The sequence below is a fragment of the Haliotis rufescens genome, unplaced genomic scaffold (genome assembly GCF_023055435.1).
Source record: "Haliotis rufescens isolate VD_foot unplaced genomic scaffold, xgHalRufe1.0.p SCAF_1, whole genome shotgun sequence".
NCBI lineage: Eukaryota > Metazoa > Mollusca > Gastropoda > Lepetellida > Haliotidae > Haliotis > Haliotis rufescens.
The window spans coordinates 66,990,733-67,012,731 of NW_025963779.1; the positions used below are offsets into that span (position 1 = coordinate 66,990,733).

At 42.0% G+C, this 21,999-nt stretch overlaps 2 protein-coding genes across 3 annotated transcripts; both read right to left on the bottom strand.

Annotated features, from left to right (window-relative positions):
• Positions 1-48: 48 nt before the first annotated feature.
• Positions 49-6,845, bottom strand: LOC125382060 (baculoviral IAP repeat-containing protein 7-B-like). 2 transcript variants are annotated; one of them, XM_048399848.1, is made up of 3 exons: positions 6,733-6,845; positions 5,502-5,688; positions 49-1,051 (listed from the first exon to the last, which is right to left on the bottom strand). In XM_048399848.1, the coding sequence occupies exons 2-3, from the start codon at positions 5,668-5,670 to the stop codon at positions 105-107; spliced, it is 1,116 nt and encodes a 371-aa protein (XP_048255805.1). In that variant the 5' UTR covers positions 5,671-5,688; positions 6,733-6,845; the 3' UTR covers positions 49-104. The 2 variants fall into 2 exon arrangements, with proteins under 2 accessions (XP_048255805.1, XP_048255811.1); XM_048399854.1 differs by having other exon boundaries at positions 6,717-6,845.
• Positions 6,846-11,866: 5,021 nt separating this feature from the next.
• LOC124134142 (putative inhibitor of apoptosis) lies at positions 11,867-20,768 on the bottom strand. The gene is made up of 4 exons (XM_046498822.2): positions 20,748-20,768; positions 19,573-19,646; positions 16,943-17,122; positions 11,867-12,804 (listed from the first exon to the last, which is right to left on the bottom strand). Exons 3-4 carry the CDS (start codon positions 17,106-17,108, stop codon positions 11,930-11,932), a joined length of 1,041 nt encoding a protein of 346 aa, XP_046354778.2. The 5' UTR covers positions 17,109-17,122; positions 19,573-19,646; positions 20,748-20,768; the 3' UTR covers positions 11,867-11,929.
• Positions 20,769-21,999: the final 1,231 nt, after the last annotated feature.

Sequence of the window (21,999 nt, forward strand, 5' to 3'; positions counted from 1 at the left end):
CACATTCTTATAACTCGTACCTTTTGAAATTAGAAATAACTTACTTCGCAGGGTTTTAATCGAGTTTTAATATGTGAAACTGAATCATTTCATACATATCACTATTAGGTGAAAAACGTTTTGACTGTTCCAAGTAGGGTTTTGCCACAAATTATACAATCTGTTATCGTTGGCGCACAGCCAGAGCACGTGACCAGATGACCGCACGGCAAGAAGAGTACACCAACAGCCTCGTTCCGACACATCCTGCACGCGCTTTTCTCACGGAGACGTTTGTTCTCGACAACCAATCGCTGAGAGGTAGGCGTGACAAGTGAACCTTCTCGTCCTGGCTGCGATGCCTGTGGATCTGTGGAACATGAAACAGATGGGTGAGTCTTTGGCAAACTGTCAGTTCCTCCAGCCGTCGGTTGTATAGGTGATGATCTTGATACAGAGGAATCCGCTTCAAGTATTTGACAAGCTGAAAAATTCAGACCTCCAACCATTGGTCTGAGACGTTCATTGGTCGAAGATGATGTCCTTTGTATTGAGCAAGCCTCAGGGGTGTTGGTAACGTGATTGTTATTAACTGAATTCTGCCTGTCTGTGTCAGTTCGTCCATTGTGTTCGGTCTTCTTTTCTTCCACTGTCCTCGTAGCAACTCCGAGTTGGTTCAGGTCTGTCTTGTTGATGAACTGACAGTGTTCAGAGTATCTCTGATGTTCGGCCACAGGATCATGTTCTTCCTCCCAGTCTCTCAGAGTTATCCCACACTGGAAACACGTGACCCGGTCAGCTGACCCGATGTAAAAGAAGCCAGCTGCTGCCAACTCCTCGGGAGTTTTGGGCACATATCTTCTCGGCCAATCAGCGAAGGAGTCTAGACGTGCCCGCATATGTTGGTACTGGGGATGTTTTGGGGGCGGAGTCTGTCCCAGCTTCCGGTACAAGGAGACGATGAAGGGGCAGTGAGTCCTCCTGGTGGCGTGTTCGTGTAGGGCGTCATCTGTGTCCGTCCAGTTGAGGAGCTTCAGACCACAGCGTTCACACTCCACCTTGTCACCGATACCTGGGTAATAAATAAATTAATATCAGAAAAGTAAATTGATTAAAAGCCAAAAAAGCGACAAAACCCTTTCAAAAAGAAATCAGAGTCGATGGGACGATTCCGACTATATCATGAGCATGGATTTATGAATCACTATCAAATAGTGCTGACACCTGATGTTCGCCACAGGTGGCACCCATCACGAACACATGCTAATCCAATAAATGTACACCGTTGATAGCTTCAGAAGTCATTGAGTTACAAGCGATAATTTGTTAGTTTTCTAACATCATTATAAGACATAATATATTGTTATATTTCGCTGTCTCCAAGTCTCCAACTACGCTCATTGGCCTGTATTATTACTCGGTCAACGGATCAGTCTGCGTGCACATCTATATTACTTCCTCCCCGGGGAGTATTAACCCGATAAAACAACCTCCTAGCTTTCTTCCCACATGCAGCCGACACGACGTGGTATAACTGGAATACTGTTCAAAGCGGCGTTAAACCCAACTCACTCACGTGCACGAGAGTGAGTGAGTGAGTATGGTTGAACGCCGCTTTTAGCAATGTTCCAGCAATATCACGGCGGGGTACACCAGAAATGGGCTTCACACATTGTACCCATGTCGGGAATCGAACCCGGGTCTTCGGCGTGACGAGCGAACGCTTTAACCACTAGGCTACCCGACCGCCCCCTCACGTGATTTTGCATTTCCATTTCATCCAACCGAATACTTATTTGCATTTCTGTTGCTTGAATAGAAGCATCTTTCGAATAAAGTCACTTCCCTCCGAAGAAGACAACGTACGTCTTTATTTTGTTCATTCAGAGGGGCGGTCGGGTAGCCTAGTGGGTAAGCGTGCGCTTGTTACGCCAAGGACCCGTGTTCGGGTCCGACATGGGTACAATGTGTGAAGCCCATTTCTTGTGTCCCCCGCCATGAAATTGCTGGAATATTGCTAAAAGCGGCGTAAAACCATACTCACTCACTATTCATTCATAATGACGGAGGGCCGAAACTCGAGAAGAAAACCCAGAAATAAAGTCTGCCAAGTGTGGTCACCCAGGCACCAAACATGATATGGATATTTGTGATTAATGTGACAGAATTGTGACATTATCACATCATATCATTATCAACATGATATCGATATATATGATTCACAGTCAGACAGATTATTTTATTAACATCCCACTCATGAGACATCAGATATATAATACTAAGTTAGTGAAATATTTATATTTACAGATTGATCATGACCAATTGCACAACGATTTTTGAGAGACAATAACATGCTACAAATGAAAACATATAAATATGTAATAAAAACAAACTTCAAATCATTAATATAAAACAGCTCTTCTTTTGAGTACAATGTTTAGGCAGGTTGTAAAAATATAGCACATATTTCATATGAATAAAATGTGGTGATAATAAAACACATGATTGATGTTTCTCTCTAATATCCGTACATTAAGGACATATTATAGCTAAAATGGATAGAATTATCATAAAACCGCCCGCACGTTATCAGAAATGAGCGGGCCACTGTAACTTGATAATGCCCTCATATTGCTTGACGACGGTCCATTATCAAGCCCGTTGTGAGGTGACGTCATAGGGTAGAGAAAGTGACGTCACGTATTATAGTGACGTCATCTGGTTTGTTTTATGACGTTTCCATGTTTGTAAAATGGGGTCAGTGACATTCGTGTTGATTGCAGTAAATGTTTCAAAACCGATGTTGTTGTTTCTTTATATTTGATAACAAATTCCATCCGTTTTAGCTATAATAATGATAACGCTATTTTTCAGGGCATTATCATTTGCAGAAGCCCTCGGTCTTTTCAACTGCCCTCCTTCGTCGGGCAGTTAATGGAAAACCTCGGGCTTCTGCAAATGATAATGCCCTGAAAAATAGCGTTATCCTTATAACAATAAAACATGCATTAAGCAGGTAAGACCAGGCAGTGATACTGGTTACACTATTCACGGACGTGTCTGATAATTGGCACATCAGACAACTGGGGCTTCTGGAGGAGAGAACCCTGTGAGATGAGCTCTGAAAGGACCGGGGCGGTGGGGCAGCCTAGTGGTTAAAGCGTTCGCTGGTCACGCCTAGGGCCCGGTTCTATTCCCCACATGGGCAGAATGTGTGAAGCCCATTTCTGGTGTCCCCCGCCGTGACATTGCTGGAATATTGCTAAAAGTGGCGTAAAACAATACTCAGTCAATCATTCAGAAAGGACCACGAGCAATCGCGTGTATCCATTGCCATTATACAATAAAACCCCACATAAAATACACCGGAATTAGTTAAAGCATAACCGATGATTGAGTTAGTTGTTGTTGTTGTTGTTGATAAAATATGAATTTAATCATGATTCGAAAAAAGAGAGTTTTGTTTGAGAATTCATAATAAAATTCTACTTACATATATTGCATCTACCTACTTTTGAAATAGTAAGAGGCAACTAACGGGATCAGGTGGTCGGGCTCGCTGACTTGGTTGATGCATGTCATCGATCCCAATTGCGTGGATTGATGCTCATGATATCAATTACTTCACTGTCTAGTCCAGACTGGATTATTATATTATAGCTGGAATACTGCTGAGTGCGGCGTTAAACAACAAACCAACCAACCAACTTGTCAAACAATTATATTTGAGATATAGACTATTTGCGATCCAGTGAAGATGAACTGGTATCCGAATCGATAGATCAATAGCTATATAATGTAATTATACCGTACATATACAATATTTATTATAAAATATTAATATTAGAAATAATTTAAGTACAAGTTGGATACTGAAATACATTTTACATGTAAGCATTGAGTGTACATGTACATATCGAGGTCCTACGTCGCTTCCTTCTAGTGTCAAAACGTCTCATTGTTTTTGTGATTCTACAATGTTCATGTGTTCCGCAACAGTTAATCTAATCTAATCAAAACGCGCAGTCACTGTCTAAAACAGATGACGCATTCTGAATGTCATACTCAGCTAGTTTACTGATGTACCCGGTAGTAACGAAGACAAGGCGGATCTACCCGACATCCTGGTCATTTGAGGAATGCCCTGTTGTGACATGCGATTGAAGAGTTTTGAAAACCCATGCACGTGTTTGTAAATTACGTTTGTACATTGATTAAATAGGAGAGGCGTCACATACACCAGGAAGGGGGTCACAGAAGAGTATACACAGTAAGTTATTCTTGTATTCTTATCAGATTTGTTTACCTTTATCCAGTTACTTTCTTCCTGCTAACCCAACTCCCGAAATTGCCATACATATGCAGCCTTGAAATGAACCCCCCCCCGTGATGATTGTTGGGAGGAGTAGGTCCCGAGTATCCATCCTTGAAAAAGCCAATCGGACCCGAGGATCTCGCTCACTGACTTGGCTGATTGCATGTCATCGTGACCCGATGTTGTTGGTCGTTGCTCAAGCTATCAGTCACTGGTTTGCTTGGTCCAGATTCGATAATTTCAAGGTGCCGTTATATATAAGGAATATTTCTGGATGACGTTCTGGATAGTTCCAGCACAGACACGTTCTATACTTGTTCAGAGTAAGTGACTGAACTGGCTTTTCGAGTGAGTGAGTGAGTGAGTGAGTGAGTGGGTGGGTGGGTGGGTTTTACGCAGCTTTTAGCAATAGTCAAGCAATATCCAGGAAAATGGGCTTCACATATTGTGCCCATGTGGGGAATCGGACCCGGGTCTTTGACGTGACGAGCCAACGCTTTAGCCACTAGGTACCAGACCGCCCCACATGTCACATGCATTATCTGTGATGTTTGTTAATGTAGAAACACATGTTATGACTGAGCAATGGGTCAGTGCCAGTTTTTAAATATGATATTGTTTGTGTAAATTATTAACTATGACATGCATGACCATATATGTTCTGGTGCAGGCAACAATATTTTCTGAAGAGTAATTTCCAAATTAAGAAAAAACACACCATATTATGAAAATAATTTGGATCTTAATGCCGCTTTTCACATGCGTATTCAGCACCACGATTCAGGTTTTCTGTGCAAGGAAACCAATGGTTGCATGTGTTTTGCACATTGGTGGATAAGAACCATGAATATGGTGCCGAGAGACCAAGATCACGATAAGAAAGAATGAAGGATTCGAACACACCGCAGGGACACAGTTTTAACGCGTTAGACACGTCGACCACCAGCACCCCACGGATTAATAACGGAGTCATTTTAATATTAAAACCCCTCAAAGTAAGGAGTGAGTGAGTTGGTTCTCCATCACTTTCAACATTATTCCAGCCATATCACGGTAGGGTCACCAAGTATTGGCTTGACACATTTACCCTTGTAGAGAAATAAACCTGGGCTTTCGGCGCGACGAGCCAACGCTTTCACCACTAGGCTACCCTACCGTCTCCTAGAAGTTTCTTACACCATAATAGACGAGAATGTCATTCACATACCAGTAAACGTAAAACCTGCTCTCGCTAGCACTGCCTTGTCCTTCTTCCCTGACCATCTGTGTCCATCGGCTCCGTAGGTCTGACGTCGGTGTTGGACATTCTCCCCGATTTCAGCTGACCCCCACAGCGTGTCATCAAAGTCCGAGAGACGTCTTGTACCATCGGACATCTAATATACGTCGTATCTCTGTGGATTCAGATACAACCAGGTCGTATTAGTTTACTTATTAGTCGGGGGGCACGGGTGGCCCAGTCGATTCGCTGTGCAGAGTTGCGTCCCTTGGGCACACCAGAAACCTATGATTGTGGGTTCGAATCCCGTTTCGCCCCGATTATGTTTCTAGGTTTGTCAGCACCATACCCGTGTTAGTGGGTTTCACCAAAGTGGTAATATTCTGGACCTGCATCACTTTGGGTTTCCCTCACACATTAAGCTGACAGGCCGTGATATAACTGCAATACTGTTCAAAGTGGCGTTAAACCCTACTCACTCACTCACTTATTAGTCACACATTTACACCATTTAAAATGTCTCTCGACAGGCGATAAAAACACGATAAGGCTACCGGATTATCATTGTTAGTTATTAATACTTTACAGTTATTATTCTTTATTTTCATAGATCGGTTTAACTATTTATGAGCATCGATCTTGGCCGCTCTTCCTGTTCGTGGGTAAGTGAGTGAGTTGGGTGTGTCGCCAATTTGAACATTATTCCAGTTATATCACGGCGTTTCGGGTTGATGTTGGAGGAAAGCTGGGAGTGATGCAGATCTTAGACGTTTATCACTTTATTAAAGGTTCTGACAAGCCTGGAACCACTATCCGGGGAATTCGAGCTATCAATCACAGGGTTTTGGTGTGCTAAGGGCGCAACTCTGTACAGTGAAATTGGGTCTCAAAGACTTCCATGTATAGACTAATGTTTAACGCGGCGCTCAGCAATATTCCAGTTGTATGACGGCGGTCTGACAGACAATCAACCAAGTCAGCGAGCTTGACCACCCGATCTCGTTAGTCGCCTCATGCGACAAGCATAGTCGCCTTTAACAGCAAGCATGGGTTGCTGAAGACCCGGATCTATTAGTATTATAACCCGGAAGTTCACGGGTCTTCCATGCATAAAAGGTTAGATCTAATTATATGTCAAACATGGTACACAATAACATTCACCATCAGTTAAAGGAAAAGAAAATTATACATGTACATGATCACCTTTCACAGGACTTACGGTGTGTAGAGGATGGAACGAATGCCTCAACCCTTGGGCGGGAAGCTGGTGCTGCTGAGTCGAACAACCGGAGAGACTCCTGCCCAAGCCGGCACAAACGTGATTTCATATCCAGTGACGTCACGGAGTTTTCCTGTATCTATTTATAGGGTGCGTTGCAAAGCGCCAATCGCTCGTAAGCGATGTTCAGCGATTCGCCTTACTATGGTGGCTGAGAGGGGACATCGCTTTCTCGCTTTCTCGCTTTCTCGCTCTATCGCTTTCTCGCTTTATCGCTTTCTCGCTCTATCGCTTTCTCGCTTTATCGCTTTCTCGCTCTATCGCTTTCTCACTTTATCGCTTTATCGCTTTATCGCTCTATCGCTTTCTCGCTCTATCGCGGTACAGCGATATTCCCTTTTGGCCACGATATGGGTCGCATGCGTCATGTGTTTCTATACGATAAAAAGTATATACGTAAAACAACATTAATGAATTGTCCTCAGTGTGTGTGTGTGAGGGGGGGGGGGCTGAGATTTTTTTCCAAGTCGCATTTCCAATTATACTTATGGACGGAGAATGTTGAAATTTTCTCACTATCTACTTAAAAATAATTTAACAGTACAGACATAGGTGCTTTTATAACAATCCACGTATTTCTGCGTACAAAAGGATTTGATTGATTTATGCCCCTATTTAGCTATTGGATCCCCCGCCCCCAGGCCAAGGTATCGAAACAAATAGCAAATAACACCGCTCAACAGCGCTGAGTAGTACGTACTTCCTAAAAGGCAATAGTGTTTTCCTAAAAACAACGCTTATATCAATGCTTATTCTGTTTGCGGAGTAGATTTCATCAAAGTGGAAGTCCTCACCCAAGCAATGGTAATACTACCGGATATTCATTATGTAATTTCTAGTTTTGGGATGACATATTGTTCTCAGTAACCGTAATGTGGAAATAGATAGTTGATTGGTTTTATATTCAAGTTGGTATTTCCGCTATTCAAAGTGTTCAGTGAGGCCGTCTTATCAACAGTCATTTCTGAGACATAAATGCTAAGTTTAATTGCCGCATTCGACGTACATGTAATAAGCGCCCCGCTCTAATAAACGCCCACGGCGTTATTTGCTAATATATTGGCTAGTGAAAAATCCCTGCACCCCTTCCGATTGATTAATGTACACAAGACTTATTTATTCGCGTATAATAAGCACTCGTTATATGCACACTTAATTATGGGCAATTAAATTCGGGAAAAATATATCTGTCGTACATAAACATTTCAGGCTGTCAGCATAAACCCAGAAATTCATCTTTCAACTCAACTTTTTTTACACCAAAATAATATTCTAATTTTGAGAGCGCCCTGTGCGCTTATCACGTCGAATGCGGTAATTAAGTCTACGCTAATTTGTTTGCATTTATTATTAACTCTAACGTTAATTTCAAGATTTACAGTACATACTATTCAAAAGAAGTTAAAGAACACCCGATTCCTTCATATGACTAGTCATTAGAGGAAGCGATAGAGCGATAGAGCGATAGAGCGATAAAGCGATAGAGCGATAGAGCGATAGAGCGAGAAAGCGATAGAGCGATAGAGCGATAAAGCGATAGAGCGAGAAAGCGATAGAGCGATAAAGCGATAGAGCGAGAAAGCGATAGAGCGATAGAGCGAGAAAGCGATAGAGCGAGAAAGCGATATTTCCCATAATGCCGTTCATTAAAACGGTTTTGCTGACATTTAGTGATCCATTCCTGTAATTCTCACCGCTATTTTGCCTCTTATGATTAGATTTTTTAAACATCTTGTAGTAGATAGATATGTTACAAAATACACACGTAATTGTTTCTCGTTTAGCTTGTATATTTTCTTGTAGTGTAATAAATAAGCAAGATTCACAGAATACAGATAGTCACTGTTCATATTTTCATTTTTTTCATAGTATCCTCCCCTCATTCCTCCATCAATCTTAAAACTGATAATATATTGACAAATAATTGTCAGTTTTATTAGCCAGTTTGTATTGTTTTACAACGTCCAAAGAATTATTTTTTTCGGTCATTAGATTTGGAATTGAAGCCGAATATATGCTCGTCCGATTTCGGGATCACAATTATGTTCATGCAGTTAAGTTGCATGCACATTAAGCAAACAAAAGATGTACATGTACACAGTTATGTTTCCCTTACAAAATACAGATGAATTAGATATATGTCTCTATCTTAAGTCATATATACGACTTTCGAGAGCGTCATTAACCCGTAACCCCATTCCTTGGACAACAGAAATGAAATGCGTCGTAGATATTTTTTAAAAACAACTCGTTTCTTATAATGACTTTCGATCAAACTGTCTTCGGGAATTAAATTTAATGCTAAAGTGCTTGTAAAATATAGTTTAACTTTCCCGCCAGGAGAGACTAGATATCCAATTATAGTATAGGCTCAGACAGGAATATACATATTTATGTAGCAATTCTCTATCCATTTTAACTGTATGGTTAACAATTGTGCGTTCTGATGTGAGTTCTGTAGTTATCTACTACCGGACACACACACAAACACATACACACACATAATTTTGACAAAACTATACTTAAGATATACATAGCATATTATAATGATAGCTGATTTAATATATGTTATAGATAATTATAGTAATGCATTTCGTATTGTTATCAACCTTAACTATGTGGCCACACTAATTATGTCTCTCCATATGTGTAGTTAACACAAGTACACATATCAACTGTGGTAACGCCACAGCGATGGGGGCAGTGGGGTAGCCAAGTGGTTAAAGCGTTCGATCGTCAACCCGAGGACCCAGTTCGATTCCCCACATGGGTACAATGTGTGAAGCCCATTTCTGGTGTTCCCCGTGATATTACTGGATTATTGTTAAAAGCGACGTGAAACCATTCCCACTCACTTACTCACAGCGGTGTTTATCAAATTACTATATGCAAGTACATATATTTGTAGATTTGCACAAGACAAGAAACACAATTCAAGTTAAATGTCAAAAAGAACATTTACGGAGAACCAAATTATGACACACTGTAACATCATATACTACCGAAAACTAGTTATAGAACATCCAAAATTATAAGATTGTATTTTTGCAAAACAATCAGCCATGACTAATTAACCAAAGTCTTCTTAACTTTTATATATAGTATATATTAAGATTTTAACCTGATTTATTTAGAACGTATTGCCATGATCTGCCACGCGCTTACGGCGAGATGGTCACATACAACTGAAAAGGGCTATAAATAAATCAATTATATTATACGCAAAATTCGGTGGATTGTTTTAAAATCACCGACGTCTCTACAGTTAAATTATGTTTTAAGTAAATAGTGAGAAAAGTTCAACATTACCTCCCAATTGCAGCAGATATCACATGCGGCCCCTATAGTGGTCAAGAGGGGATATTGCTTAACCGCGAGAAAGCGATAGAGCGAGAAAGCGAGAAAGCGAGAAAGCGATAGAGCGAGAAAGCGATAAAGCGAGAAAGCGATAGAGCGAGAAAGCGAGAAAGCGATGTCCCCTCTCAGCCACCATACCTTACAACAGTGCGCTAACTTTCAGCCGCTTGCAAGCGAAACAATCGCTGACTGAGGTCGCTTCGTTCTCAAACCAAAATGGCGGCTTACTTTGACAGCGGAACAATGAAATCTTGACTGGATCAACGAGAAAATGAGCAAAGGTAGCTAACACCCCATCATCCTCAGTCTGCTCCACATCTTCAAAGTAGTCATAAATTTCATCAGCTCGTCATCGAGCCTCATCTATTACGTTCTTTATTACGCGGATGGTCAGACTCGCTGACATGGTTGATGCATGTCATCGTATCCCAATTACGTGGATAGATGCTCATGATGTCAATCACTGGATTGTCTGGTCCATACTCGATTATTTACCAACAGCCGTCATATAGCTTGAAGATTGCTGAGTGCGGCGTTAAACATCAAACAAACGTCAAGGAAATCAAGCGGTAGTTGTGCCGCCATTTTGGAAGAGTGCGCAAGCGCTTCGAACTGTTGCAGACCCCGGATTGAGCGATGAATTTGCTTTCTCTAAGCGATTCGTGGCTTGCAACGCGCCCATAGTCTTTCACTGCTGGTCAGTCTATCGGTACATATATGGGTGCAATGTAAGAGCATGACTGTAACGACCTATCAGTGTTACGTTTTTGCCATATAAAGGCGGGATGGCGAGCTATTGGGGATATTTTCTTTGTCGATTCCTCCGAATCACATGACCCGGGAAGATCCGGGGTAGAATAGGTCCGTAAAAGGCGACTATACTTGTCGTAAGAGGCGAGTAACGGGATCGACAAGTCAGGCTCGCTGACTTGGTTGATGCATGTCATCGATCCCAATTGCGTGGATCGATGCTCATTATATTAATCACTGAGTTGTCTGGTACAGAGTCGATTATTTACAGAGCGCCGTCATATAGCTTGAATATTGCTGAGTGCGGCGTTAAACAACAAACCAACCAACCAACCGAATGCAACATCGTCTATTACGTGAACTATTCAATCAAAAATGGATTTCCATCGTTGGTATCATATTTATATTAGATGCTTATATTTTGGTTCTGGCAATATAATATCGGTAGCAATAACAAGGCATCAATTTGAAATCAACAGGCCACTCAGAATTTAATTGACCTTAATGCGTAATTTACTATCCTTGTGTACTCGAATTACGTGAGAAACGACTTCGTGATGCACCTATGGATATACATAGCAGATTGAAACATTACCACAGACTGCCTCCGTGGCCTAGTGGTAGAGCGTCCGCCCGGAGAGCGGAAGGTCGTGGGTACGATCCCCGGCCGCATCATACCAAAAGACGTTAAAAGGTGGAACTTGTTGTTACCCTGCCTGGTGCTCGGCATTAAGGGGCTAAAACAAGGACTGTCTGACTCGGAGTCAGTATACTGTGTCTGAGAGGGGTATTCATGTTAAACTACGGCATTGTATCTCAGTGGGCTAGGACTATAAAATCGGCATTAGTCGGGACTATAGCAAGCAGCCAAACATGCACGCACACGCACACACACACACACACACACACACACCTTACATGATTACCACAGAAAATGTGACAAACATTTCTATCAACACAGGTGAACTCACGTTATAAATTTTATTTTTTTCAATTATATGGAAGTTTGATTTCAGTCGGAGTGAACATGTCATGAAAAAAACGTTTTGACTGTACCAAGTATGGTTTTGCCACAAATTATACAATCTGTTATCGTTGGCGCACAGGTAGAGCACGTGACCAGATGACCGCACGGCAAGAAGAGTACACCAACAGCCTCGTTCCGACACAACCTGCACGTGCTGTTCTCACGGAGACGTTTGTTCTCGACAACCAATCGCTGAGAGGTAGGCGTGACAAGTGAACCTTCTCGTCCTGGCTGTGATGCCTGCAAATCTTTTGAACATGAAACATTTGAGGGAGCTTCGATCACACTTTCAGAGGCTGCTGATAGAAGGTTAGATGTCGTAGAGGAACACACGTCTAATGTATGACAAGACGTAACCATTGGGCTGACGTGACCTTGGTCCAGTGGGCTACTGGCTACCAAATCATTACGGCTACCAGCATGGTGGTTACTTTGTTCATTTGTCGGCGTGGAATTTATCCGCGTAGCAACTCCGAGTTGGTTCAGGTCTGTCTTGTCGATGAACTGACAGTGTTCCGAGTATCTCTGATGTTCGGCCACAGGATCATGTTCTTCCTCCCAGTCTCTCAGAGTTATCCCACACTGGAAACACGTGACCCGGTCAGCTGACCCGATGTAAAAGAAGCCAGCTGCTGCCAACTCCTCGGGAGTTTTGGGCACATATCTTCTCGGCCAATCAGCGAAGGAGTCTAGACGTGCCCGCAAATGTTGGTACTGGGGATGTTTTGGGGGCGGAGTCTGTCCCAGCTTCCGGTACAAGGAGACGATGAAGGGGCAGTGAGTCCTCCTGGTGGCGTGTTCGTGTAGGGCGTCATCTGTGTCCGTCCAGTTGAGGAGCTTCAGACCACAGCGTTCACACTCCACCTTGTCACCGATACCTGTTGATGACAAAAAGAAATTGGAAGATGTGATGGCGAGATCTCAAAACGCAAACCTGGTACTGCGTTTGCCGCTTTGTGAAACTGGTTTATATTAATTGTTGCGTTATTTAACTTTAAGCTGATTAAACTGCGATCTAATAATTGATTACCATCACCCCACTGAATGTACCATCTCATGGTATCCTTACATCTTTCGCGGGGCAGAGTTGCGTCCCTTGGGCATGCCAGAAACCTATGAATCCCGGCTCTCCCCGATTATGTTTCTAGGTTTGTCAGCACCATACCCGTGCTCGTGGGTTTCACCAAAGTGGTAAACGTCTGAGATCTGCATCACTTCTGGCTTTCCTCCCACATTAAGCTGACACGCCGCGATATAACTGGAAAACTGTTCAAAGCGGCGTTAAACCCAACTCTCTCACACACTCACTCACTCACATCTTTCGCTAATTTCGCCCTTAGAATTTGTATCTGTGGCAAGCTCCACCCTTCAATCAACACCCTTCAATCGTTTATCGCGATGCAAATGATTTCAGTATTTCAGTTATGTCACTGTGTGTCAGCTTAATGTGGGAGGAAAATCCGAAGTGATGCAGGTCTTTTGCCATTTTGGTGGAACACACGAGCACGGCTGTAAATTTGGTGCTGACAAACCTACAAACGATCGGGGCGAACCGGGATTCGAATCCATAATTATAGGTTTCTGGCGTGCCCAAAGGGGCGCAACTCTGCACAGCGAATTGCGGCGCCTTAGACGACATGATGAGCAGGAAATCTGGACATCTTAATTTTGTTTTTATGAAGACCGAAAATACGAACAAATACCATTGGGCACACATTGCACTCGGCCCTTCAATACAGTGTCACGCATGCTACAATGTGGTAAGGAGCTATGTTGCTCAGCCTCCTATAGAGGGATACTGAGATATGGAAACCTGTAAAACGAATGACTTCCAAATTACAAGGAATTACTTTTGCGTATCACTGTATACCAGGAGTATCTCTATCGAAAGAAGGGGCGGTCGGGTAGACTAGTGGTTAAAGCGTTCGCTCGTCACGCCGAAGGCCCGGGTTCGATTCCCGACATGGATACAATGTGTGAAGCCAATTTCTGGTGTCCCCCCGTGATATTAATGGAATATTGCTAAAAAAAACCGGCGTAAAACAAAAGTCACTCACTCTATCGATAGATATATTAGCATATATAAGTCATATATCAATATTGCCACACTATATTGCCACTGTTCACATGAACTGAGTCAAACGTTGGTGTGCAATTTCAAACTGACGTAATATATGCGGTGATGTAGTGCAGTCAGTCAGGGTTATCTCGGTGGATCATCCTAACTGTTGAAACATATGTCGCATGATAAACATCCCGCGATCAACAACGTGTGGCAACGCCTATATTGATGAAACATTAACCATACGGCCCCTTATGGCAGTGTATTGATCTATTTTAAGGCCGCCCGTGCGTAACTTCCTACTTGATCGATACACATTGAACACCAGTGTGATCGTTCATATTTATAAATAACAACTCACCACGGCGTGACGTATCGCACGATGTCGGCCCCATGTTTTGTTGTCAGTGTCAAGTGTATCTGTCACAATAAACACGTTGGGTGAGCTGACGTGTGTGTATTGTGTTGTCATGTGGCAACTGCAGATAAGACACATGTTGACTGGTCACCATACGGTCCATTCAGTGGGCGGTCATGGGAGGAAGTGCTTGACTCACAACAAAACTGTCAACAAAACTCCCCTTTTACTGTTCTACTACATATTATAGAGTTTCGCCTCCAGCACCAAAACAGCTGTGTATGTTGTGATGTACTGATATGTAAAGTACATGAAATTGTGTTTGTTTCTTTGTTTGTTGTTGTTTGAAGCCAAACTCAAAATTTCACCTATACGACAAAGGTCTGTAAATAATCAATCCAGTGATTGACATCATCAGTATCGATCTACGCAGTTGGGAAACGATGACATGCATCAACCAAGTCAACGAGTTACGTAATCGCCTCTTATGACGAGCATGGATTGACCAATTCCAACCGGATCTTTACGTGGCACGGGGGACATGCATGGGTTGCTGAAGTCCAATTCTAATCCGGCTCTTCACGGGGGACAAGCGTAATTGCTAAAGACTAATTCCTACCCGAGTCTTCACGGGACTCGACCATGTGTTGCTGAAGGCCAATTCTAACTCAGGTCTGCGTATGCGCATATGATTGTGAAGGGATCGGGCGAGACTCGGAGAATATCCAATGAGCTACGACGAATTAGAGAATATCTGTCCCCCGCGAATGAATGGTTTTAATGAATGAATGAACGAATGGTGACTTACAGCATTCATTCACTGGGGACAGGCAATCCGGGATCCGTAATTCCGAGTTTCGAGTAGGTTATTCTGTGAAGGATAAAACACGTTCCGAGGTTTTGGTTGAAAATGTAAACCCGCCTGGGAGGGAAGATCCTAAGGGTCGAAGGCCCGCAGGATCTTTCCGACCAGGCGGGTTTACATTTTCAACCAAAACCGAGGATAAGTGTTTTATCTGACTTATAAACCGACAAAGTTAATTCTAATTGAGATACGCAATAACGAAGATCTATATATGCGATATAACGAGACTATAAACGCATCCGTGAGCTATGTTGAGTGACGACGCATTGCCCGTGAGCGTCTCCGTCATAATGTGGACAGCTTACAGTCAAGTTTCATTTAGTGGCAAGATGTGGGAGAGAGAGGAAGGTGACGATTTATTTCTCACACAAACGAAAACTAAAAATGCAGATGACTGTGACGAAGAACGGCCCGATGAAGATAAATTTGTGTATCGTTTTGGCGACCCGTTAAGTATTGAAGATAAATGTCAACTTCAATTAAAGTGAAGAAAATCTAGTATTGCGGTTTTTTTTAAAATATAAAGGGTATGGAAGTCCTGGGGACTTACTGTGGAAGACCCAGGGACTTGATCTGAAATATGTAACTTTTTATAACGATGAAAATCAAGTCCCCGGGACTTCCACAGTAAGTCCCGGGTTTTCTACGCAAGTAAAACCTCATGTGGGACTTTCTCAAGTTTGAAGAAACCTAACGATCAATACAAATGAACACTCTGAGGTTTATAAGTATATTACCCACTGACATTTTAAGAGTGAAATATCAACCCAACATAGAAGCTTCACTGTACGCAGCCTAATTATTAGAGAACGTAATGTCATCAATTTATGCCGTCATGAACAATGGATGACGTCATATCGTATTTTTCTCAACAACGAAGCACTGTGGCGTATTAAGGCTTCAATTGGCGGATCAGCATTGAGATTCGTTAAAATGTACGTGCAAATATCGGTAGGTTATTACACAAGATTATTCAACCCTCATGGGTAATAATAACATGCTATTTGATGTGACACTGATCGTTCAATGCCTGCTACTAAATTGCTTTAATTAGCCTCTTGAGTCCCCAAATCACACGGCATCGATCTGACTGAGTGAATGTTCTTAAACGCCGCAGTCAGCACTATCCCTGCTGTATCAGGGCGGCCTGTAAATAATCAAGTCTGGACCAGGCGGACCAGTGACTGAAAACAGGTCAGCGACATCGGGATACCATGAGACACAATCAGCCAAATTAAAGAGCCTGAACACCCGATCCCCATTCAGTCCTACATTATACACGTGAATTTTACTGTTCAATGACGTTTTGATAAAAGTTCCATATACCCCGTTACAGCGATGTGCAACTGGCAAAAATACAACTCGCCGCCATGGCAACAGACATTTTGCTGATTGCCAATCGCTGCATTTTAGGCTCCTTACAGCGAAACGGTGTCGCGCAATGAATTTTGACATAGACTTCAGATGTACGTGATGTACAGAGCCTTAACATAAACAAATTGTCGTTTGGAGCTCATGTGACAATTTGGTTTTCAAATTGTGGTAAATAATGAACGTGACGGTAAGGTAAGTTCGTCGTAGACTTATTTCTCGGGGAATACGGTTTTGTGAAGCCCGGTGTGTGGGCTCGGGTGTACGGCCACACGGAGGGTACATCAAAAGGTATTCCCCGAGGGATAAATCTGCTCCTAAGAGTGTTCTAGTGTTGTATAAAGCCCGCAGACACACTACCTGTGTATATGAACCCCGCCCTTGCCAGGGTGTCCTTGTCCTTCCGCCCTGTCCATCTGTGGTCAAACGTCTCTGCCCTGTGTGAGGCACCGTCCGTGACATCACTGACCCCTCCTGCTGCTGTTATGGTCAGGTCGCACAGGCCAGATCCGGGCCCGGCTGACATTCACTGTTGTACCACTGGTCAATGATATCCAATAGCTTTATAAATTGAAATATTCTCACTACATGACATAATGTATTAAATACAGTTATGTACTTTTTTGAATTAATGTAAGTGTTAATCCATATTTTAGCATTGGACGATTCATTCAGACAATACAAGCACATAACGTGATACTCCTAGCCATACCAAGACTCACTGGGCGTGTGTTTCCCTCCGACTGTGACCCTTGTTATTTCAACACATTAGGTAGAATAGGTTTTCAGCAACCCATGTTGATTGTAACAGGCGACTTTGCTTGTCGTAAGAGGCGACTAACGGGATCGGGTGGTCAGGCTCGCTGACTTGGTTGCTGCATGTCATCGTATCCCAATTGTGTAGATGGATGCTCATGATATCAATCACTGGGTTGTCTGGTCCACACTTGATTATTTACAGACCAAAGCCATACAGCTGAAATATTGCTGAGTGCGGCGGCACAACAAACGAACAAACAAACAAATCAACACTTGACTCTTGCGGAGAGCCGCGTCATATATAAAGGCGTTAAAAGATGGTACTTGTTGTTACCCTGCCTGGCGCTCGTAATTAAGGGAATAAAACAAGGACTGGTCGGTCCGGAGTGAGAATACTGTGTTTTAGTGGGCTGTCCGTATAATACTGCGGCATGGTATATCACTGGGCTGGCACTATTAACGCGCAATTAAACCATGGACCCTTTGTCTTTGACCGTGCATTAACGAACCGAATTAGTTAAACACCACTTGGCAATGACGAAACTTCTTTTTTTCAGCTATCATTTACCTTGATGAAAGAACAATTTCAGGAAAAACGTGTCGCCAGGGTATTCGAACCCGTGAAAACCGCACCGTCACAGGTTAAGTGATGTGACAGTCGGACAGTGACAGTAGCCAATATAGTTCCAACTGAAATCTGTTTCTTATACAGTGGCGAAGCAACATATACGCAAAATAACAGTTGTTTTTAATTGCCTCTCGCGGCAATCCATCGGTCTGTCCGCTAGAGTAACTGCCCTTGGTCAAAGGGAAGCTACTCTAACCCTAGTCCATGAGACGTCACGGCCACGGTCAGACGTTGTTGACAGTCGGTCTGTCCTGTCATAACGTTAAGAAGTGTAGTCAGATGTACACAGTACTACACACAGCGACAAAACGAAACAAGGTAACAATTCAAACATATTTCGGCCAAATCCAACTATTTTAATTTGTGGAGAAGGTTTCAAGCCGCAGAGGTCTACAAGCACAGATATGGTCCCGCTTGGCTAGGCCACGTGCCCTCGCAAAATTGTTTCGAAATTTATGTCTCCAAAGTTGCCAAAACTTATAAAAATGCCTTAGCTACGTCACAGTTAAACACTGATTTTCAGTATATTAGACTGTTCTTTTGATAATGATAGCAATCATCCCTGTAGTTTATCCAGATTCCCGATGGTTAATTCTGACTCGATCGCGAGGGTGACGCCATATTTGTTTATAAACAGTGAAAGTAGTCCTACTTGACCTTTGATATTTGCATCTCTATCCGCATATGACCCCAACGGATATCGTTTTTATCCGTTGGCTTTATCCTGCCGATAAAACCTACCCATTATATGATAAAATTGTTTATCCGTTTGTGAACTGCGAAATATGTGTTTTATGCCGTTTTTTACTCTATGCATTATAGTATTTGTACGTACTTGTGATTATCGTTCAACGAAACGAACAGATATAAAAGACTGATCTTGATCAGGGCGGTTTGCTCATAATAAGCCCATCAACATGGGCAAGTAATATCTATGTGATTGGTAAATGCGCTCAAGTTGCTCCAAAATGAATGGTATACTTGGTATACTTGCCCCGGGTATACTTCATTACCCGAGTCGGCAAAGTGCGAGGTGCACGCAACATATTTCACGTGCATCACGCAGGGGCGACTCACACAATGTTCTTACAGTTTAGCTTGGAGCTCATGAATATCTTTAAAAATACCTTCAACAAAACAATGTTTTAAAGCATTTTCAGTGCAATAAATGTTGGACATGGTTAAATAGGTCAGATCGCTCAGACCATGTGGTCTAATCGTTGGAATAAGACTGCTGTCACCTGAACTTAGTCTGGAGTGAGTGAGTTTTTACGCCGCTTTTAGCAATATTCCAGCAACATCACAGCGGGGGACACCAGAAATGGGCTTCACACATTATACCCATGTCGGGAATCGAACCCGGGTCTTCGGCGTGACGAGCGAACGCTTTAACCACTAGGCTACCCAACCGCCCCTACTTAGTCTGGACCAGTAAAAGCACAAGCACAAGCACACGCACAAACACAAACACAAGCACAAGCACAAGCACAAGCACATACAGAGGTCAACCGCATCATTTTTGGATTTCCTCCAGCTTCAAGCTGACAAACTATGATATAAATATATACATGTATATGTATATATTTATATAATTCTAATTTACCCAGAGATCTGAGTCGAATTATGCGCTGACTTTTTTATGATCATGAGGTACTGAACAGGTGGCTTTCGGGGAAACTGAAACCAGGAACAGAACAGATTGTGGTAAACCTGTAATTGTATATGATTATAAACAACTGCATTCTTTAAGATGTTTGTTTGTTTGTTTGTTGTTTAACGCCGCACTCAGCAATATTCCAGCTATATGACCGAGTCATATAAATAATCGAGTCGGGACCAGACAATCCAGTGATTGACATCATGAGCATTGATCCACGCAATTGGGATAGGATTACATGCATCAACTCGCTTTAACCACAAGGCTACCCGACCGCCCCTTGTGAACTGTGGATAGTATCACAACGTTACGGGGCATGTTCATTCCTCTTCATTCGATGAAGTAATATACTCAATACAAAAATAATATATTAATATATAAATATTGTCCGAAATATACCTCTCTTCCTCAAGCAGCAAATGGGTAGAGATGGTATTGTGAATGTACAACCTTCTGGCGCTCATATATATATATATATAATGCTATTATATGTACAATGCTCTCTCTCTCTCTCTCTCTCTCTTTCTCTCTCTCTCTCTCTCTATATATATAAAATGCTATTATATTTACAATGCTATATAATTATATATAATGCTTTTCGTTTTGTTTGTTTGTTGTTTAACGCCTCACTCAGCAATATTCCAGCTATATGACAGCGGGCTGTAAATAATCGAGTCGGGACCAGACATTCCAGTTATTGACATCATGAGCATCGATCGACACAATTTGGGTACGATCCAGCCGAGAAAGTAACTGGAATTGCACACTGATATGTGTTGATCAGGTTGTTGATTCAGCGTAATAGAGATATGAACATATTCAGTATGATTATGATTAATATGTTTATGATTTGTTTCCCCCCATGGCAGAGTTAGAAGAACACTATCAGAAACGTGTGCTTATCAACAGTCAAGAAGTTGACATCGATACAATTTGACTCTTGAGATGAAATAATCATGGTCGTTATTAAACGATAATAGATCGAATTTAAAAAGAACATCTATTGCAGACTGGAGAAGAATAGCATACACGATGAAATAGTTCCAGTTGACAACAATGTTAAGGTTAGCAGAATTACCTCCCTTGATCGGGATTAACGCACACGAAGTTGCTTGTCTTACCTGGTACACCTGCAGAATACCATCAGTGGATCGGGACAGAACTAATTTGAAAAAGAATACCCTAATGTCATATCCTAGTATATATGTTCACAGTGTCAATATATAGAACTTACTTGTAAATATATCAGACAATCTATGAGGGTGCGGGGACTGCATGCATTCCGGTAGGTATTATCTTGGTTCAATGGAGTACATACACATTTGGACACACGTCATCTCAACTTTGGAACATCCACTTACAGTTTACCCCCCCCCCCCCCCCCCCCCCCCCCATAGGTATTTATTTAAATAACATTACTTTGGATGTTTTGATTATAAAAGACTGTCATGTACTATGATCAAATAACTTCAATGTATATTACTTTAATAACATTCGTTTATGTTTTCATTACCAAAGACTGTGTCATACTCAGTATAGATAATTATGTTAGAGAATAAACTAATCCCAAGCTTTCTAATTAGTGGACGAATCCATTTTGACCATTTTGACATGGGCGTATGACTAATGGGACATAACCCTGTTGTCAGTATGTAGGATGGATGACTTGACGCTCCCCTGCACTTAATGACCGTTGGATTAACCAGTATAAAGATTCTCTTAGAATTTTAGACATAGAGTGTAGATATTTTGTTTTATTCCCCATTTAGCTATCCAATGTTTGTATTATATCCTAAATACAACTCATTCATACAATTACAAGCGTCTATCAATTTAAAAAAAATACGTATTATAGGTTTTGTGGATGAAATTTTCTTGTTTCTTTATGACGACATTTCAGGGGTATTTCATTAGTAATAATTATGTGGAATATATGTCGACAAAAACAGCTTCCCGTTTAGTACATGTGTGCGGGTAAATATAACTAGCCATGTACTGATTGGTGCCTGGCAAAACTTCCTTTATTATAATCTACTAAAAGTAAGGGGAAGTCATACGCTTAAGTGAGAAAGCAAACAATGGATTTAACTCTGTAAAAGCTCTTCCATTAGGTCACAAGATATTTCAGTCTAACCTACTAATGTTTTGTATAAATCTTTGTGGAAAAGGCGTTGTAAGTTGGACAACCTTCGCCTGATCCATTTGACCTTTTAACGTCAATAAAATATGTTTATAACCATTACAGTCAGACTACGTTCGAGGATCCGGGAGACGCTTGTCGTAATTTTAGAAGCGGCTAACACGAACGGATGGTCAGGCTCGCTGATTTACAAACGTTTCAATTGAGCCTATCTGCCCTGGAGAAATGTAATA

Excerpts from the sequence above, each read along its gene's own strand:
- LOC124134142 (XM_046498822.2), bottom strand. The coding sequence starts at position 17,108 with ATGTCAGCCGGGCCCGGATCTGGCCTGTGCGACCTGACCATAACAGCA. Across the intron at positions 12,805-16,942 it reads GGCGGGGTTCATATACACAG|GTATCGGTGACAAGGTGGAG; the intron begins GTAGTGTGTCTG and ends TGTCATCAACAG.
- LOC125382060 (XM_048399848.1), bottom strand. The coding sequence starts at position 5,670 with ATGTCCGATGGTACAAGACGTCTCTCGGACTTTGATGACACGCTGTGG. Across the intron at positions 1,052-5,501 it reads AGCAGGTTTTACGTTTACTG|GTATCGGTGACAAGGTGGAG; the intron begins GTATGTGAATGA and ends TTTATTACCCAG.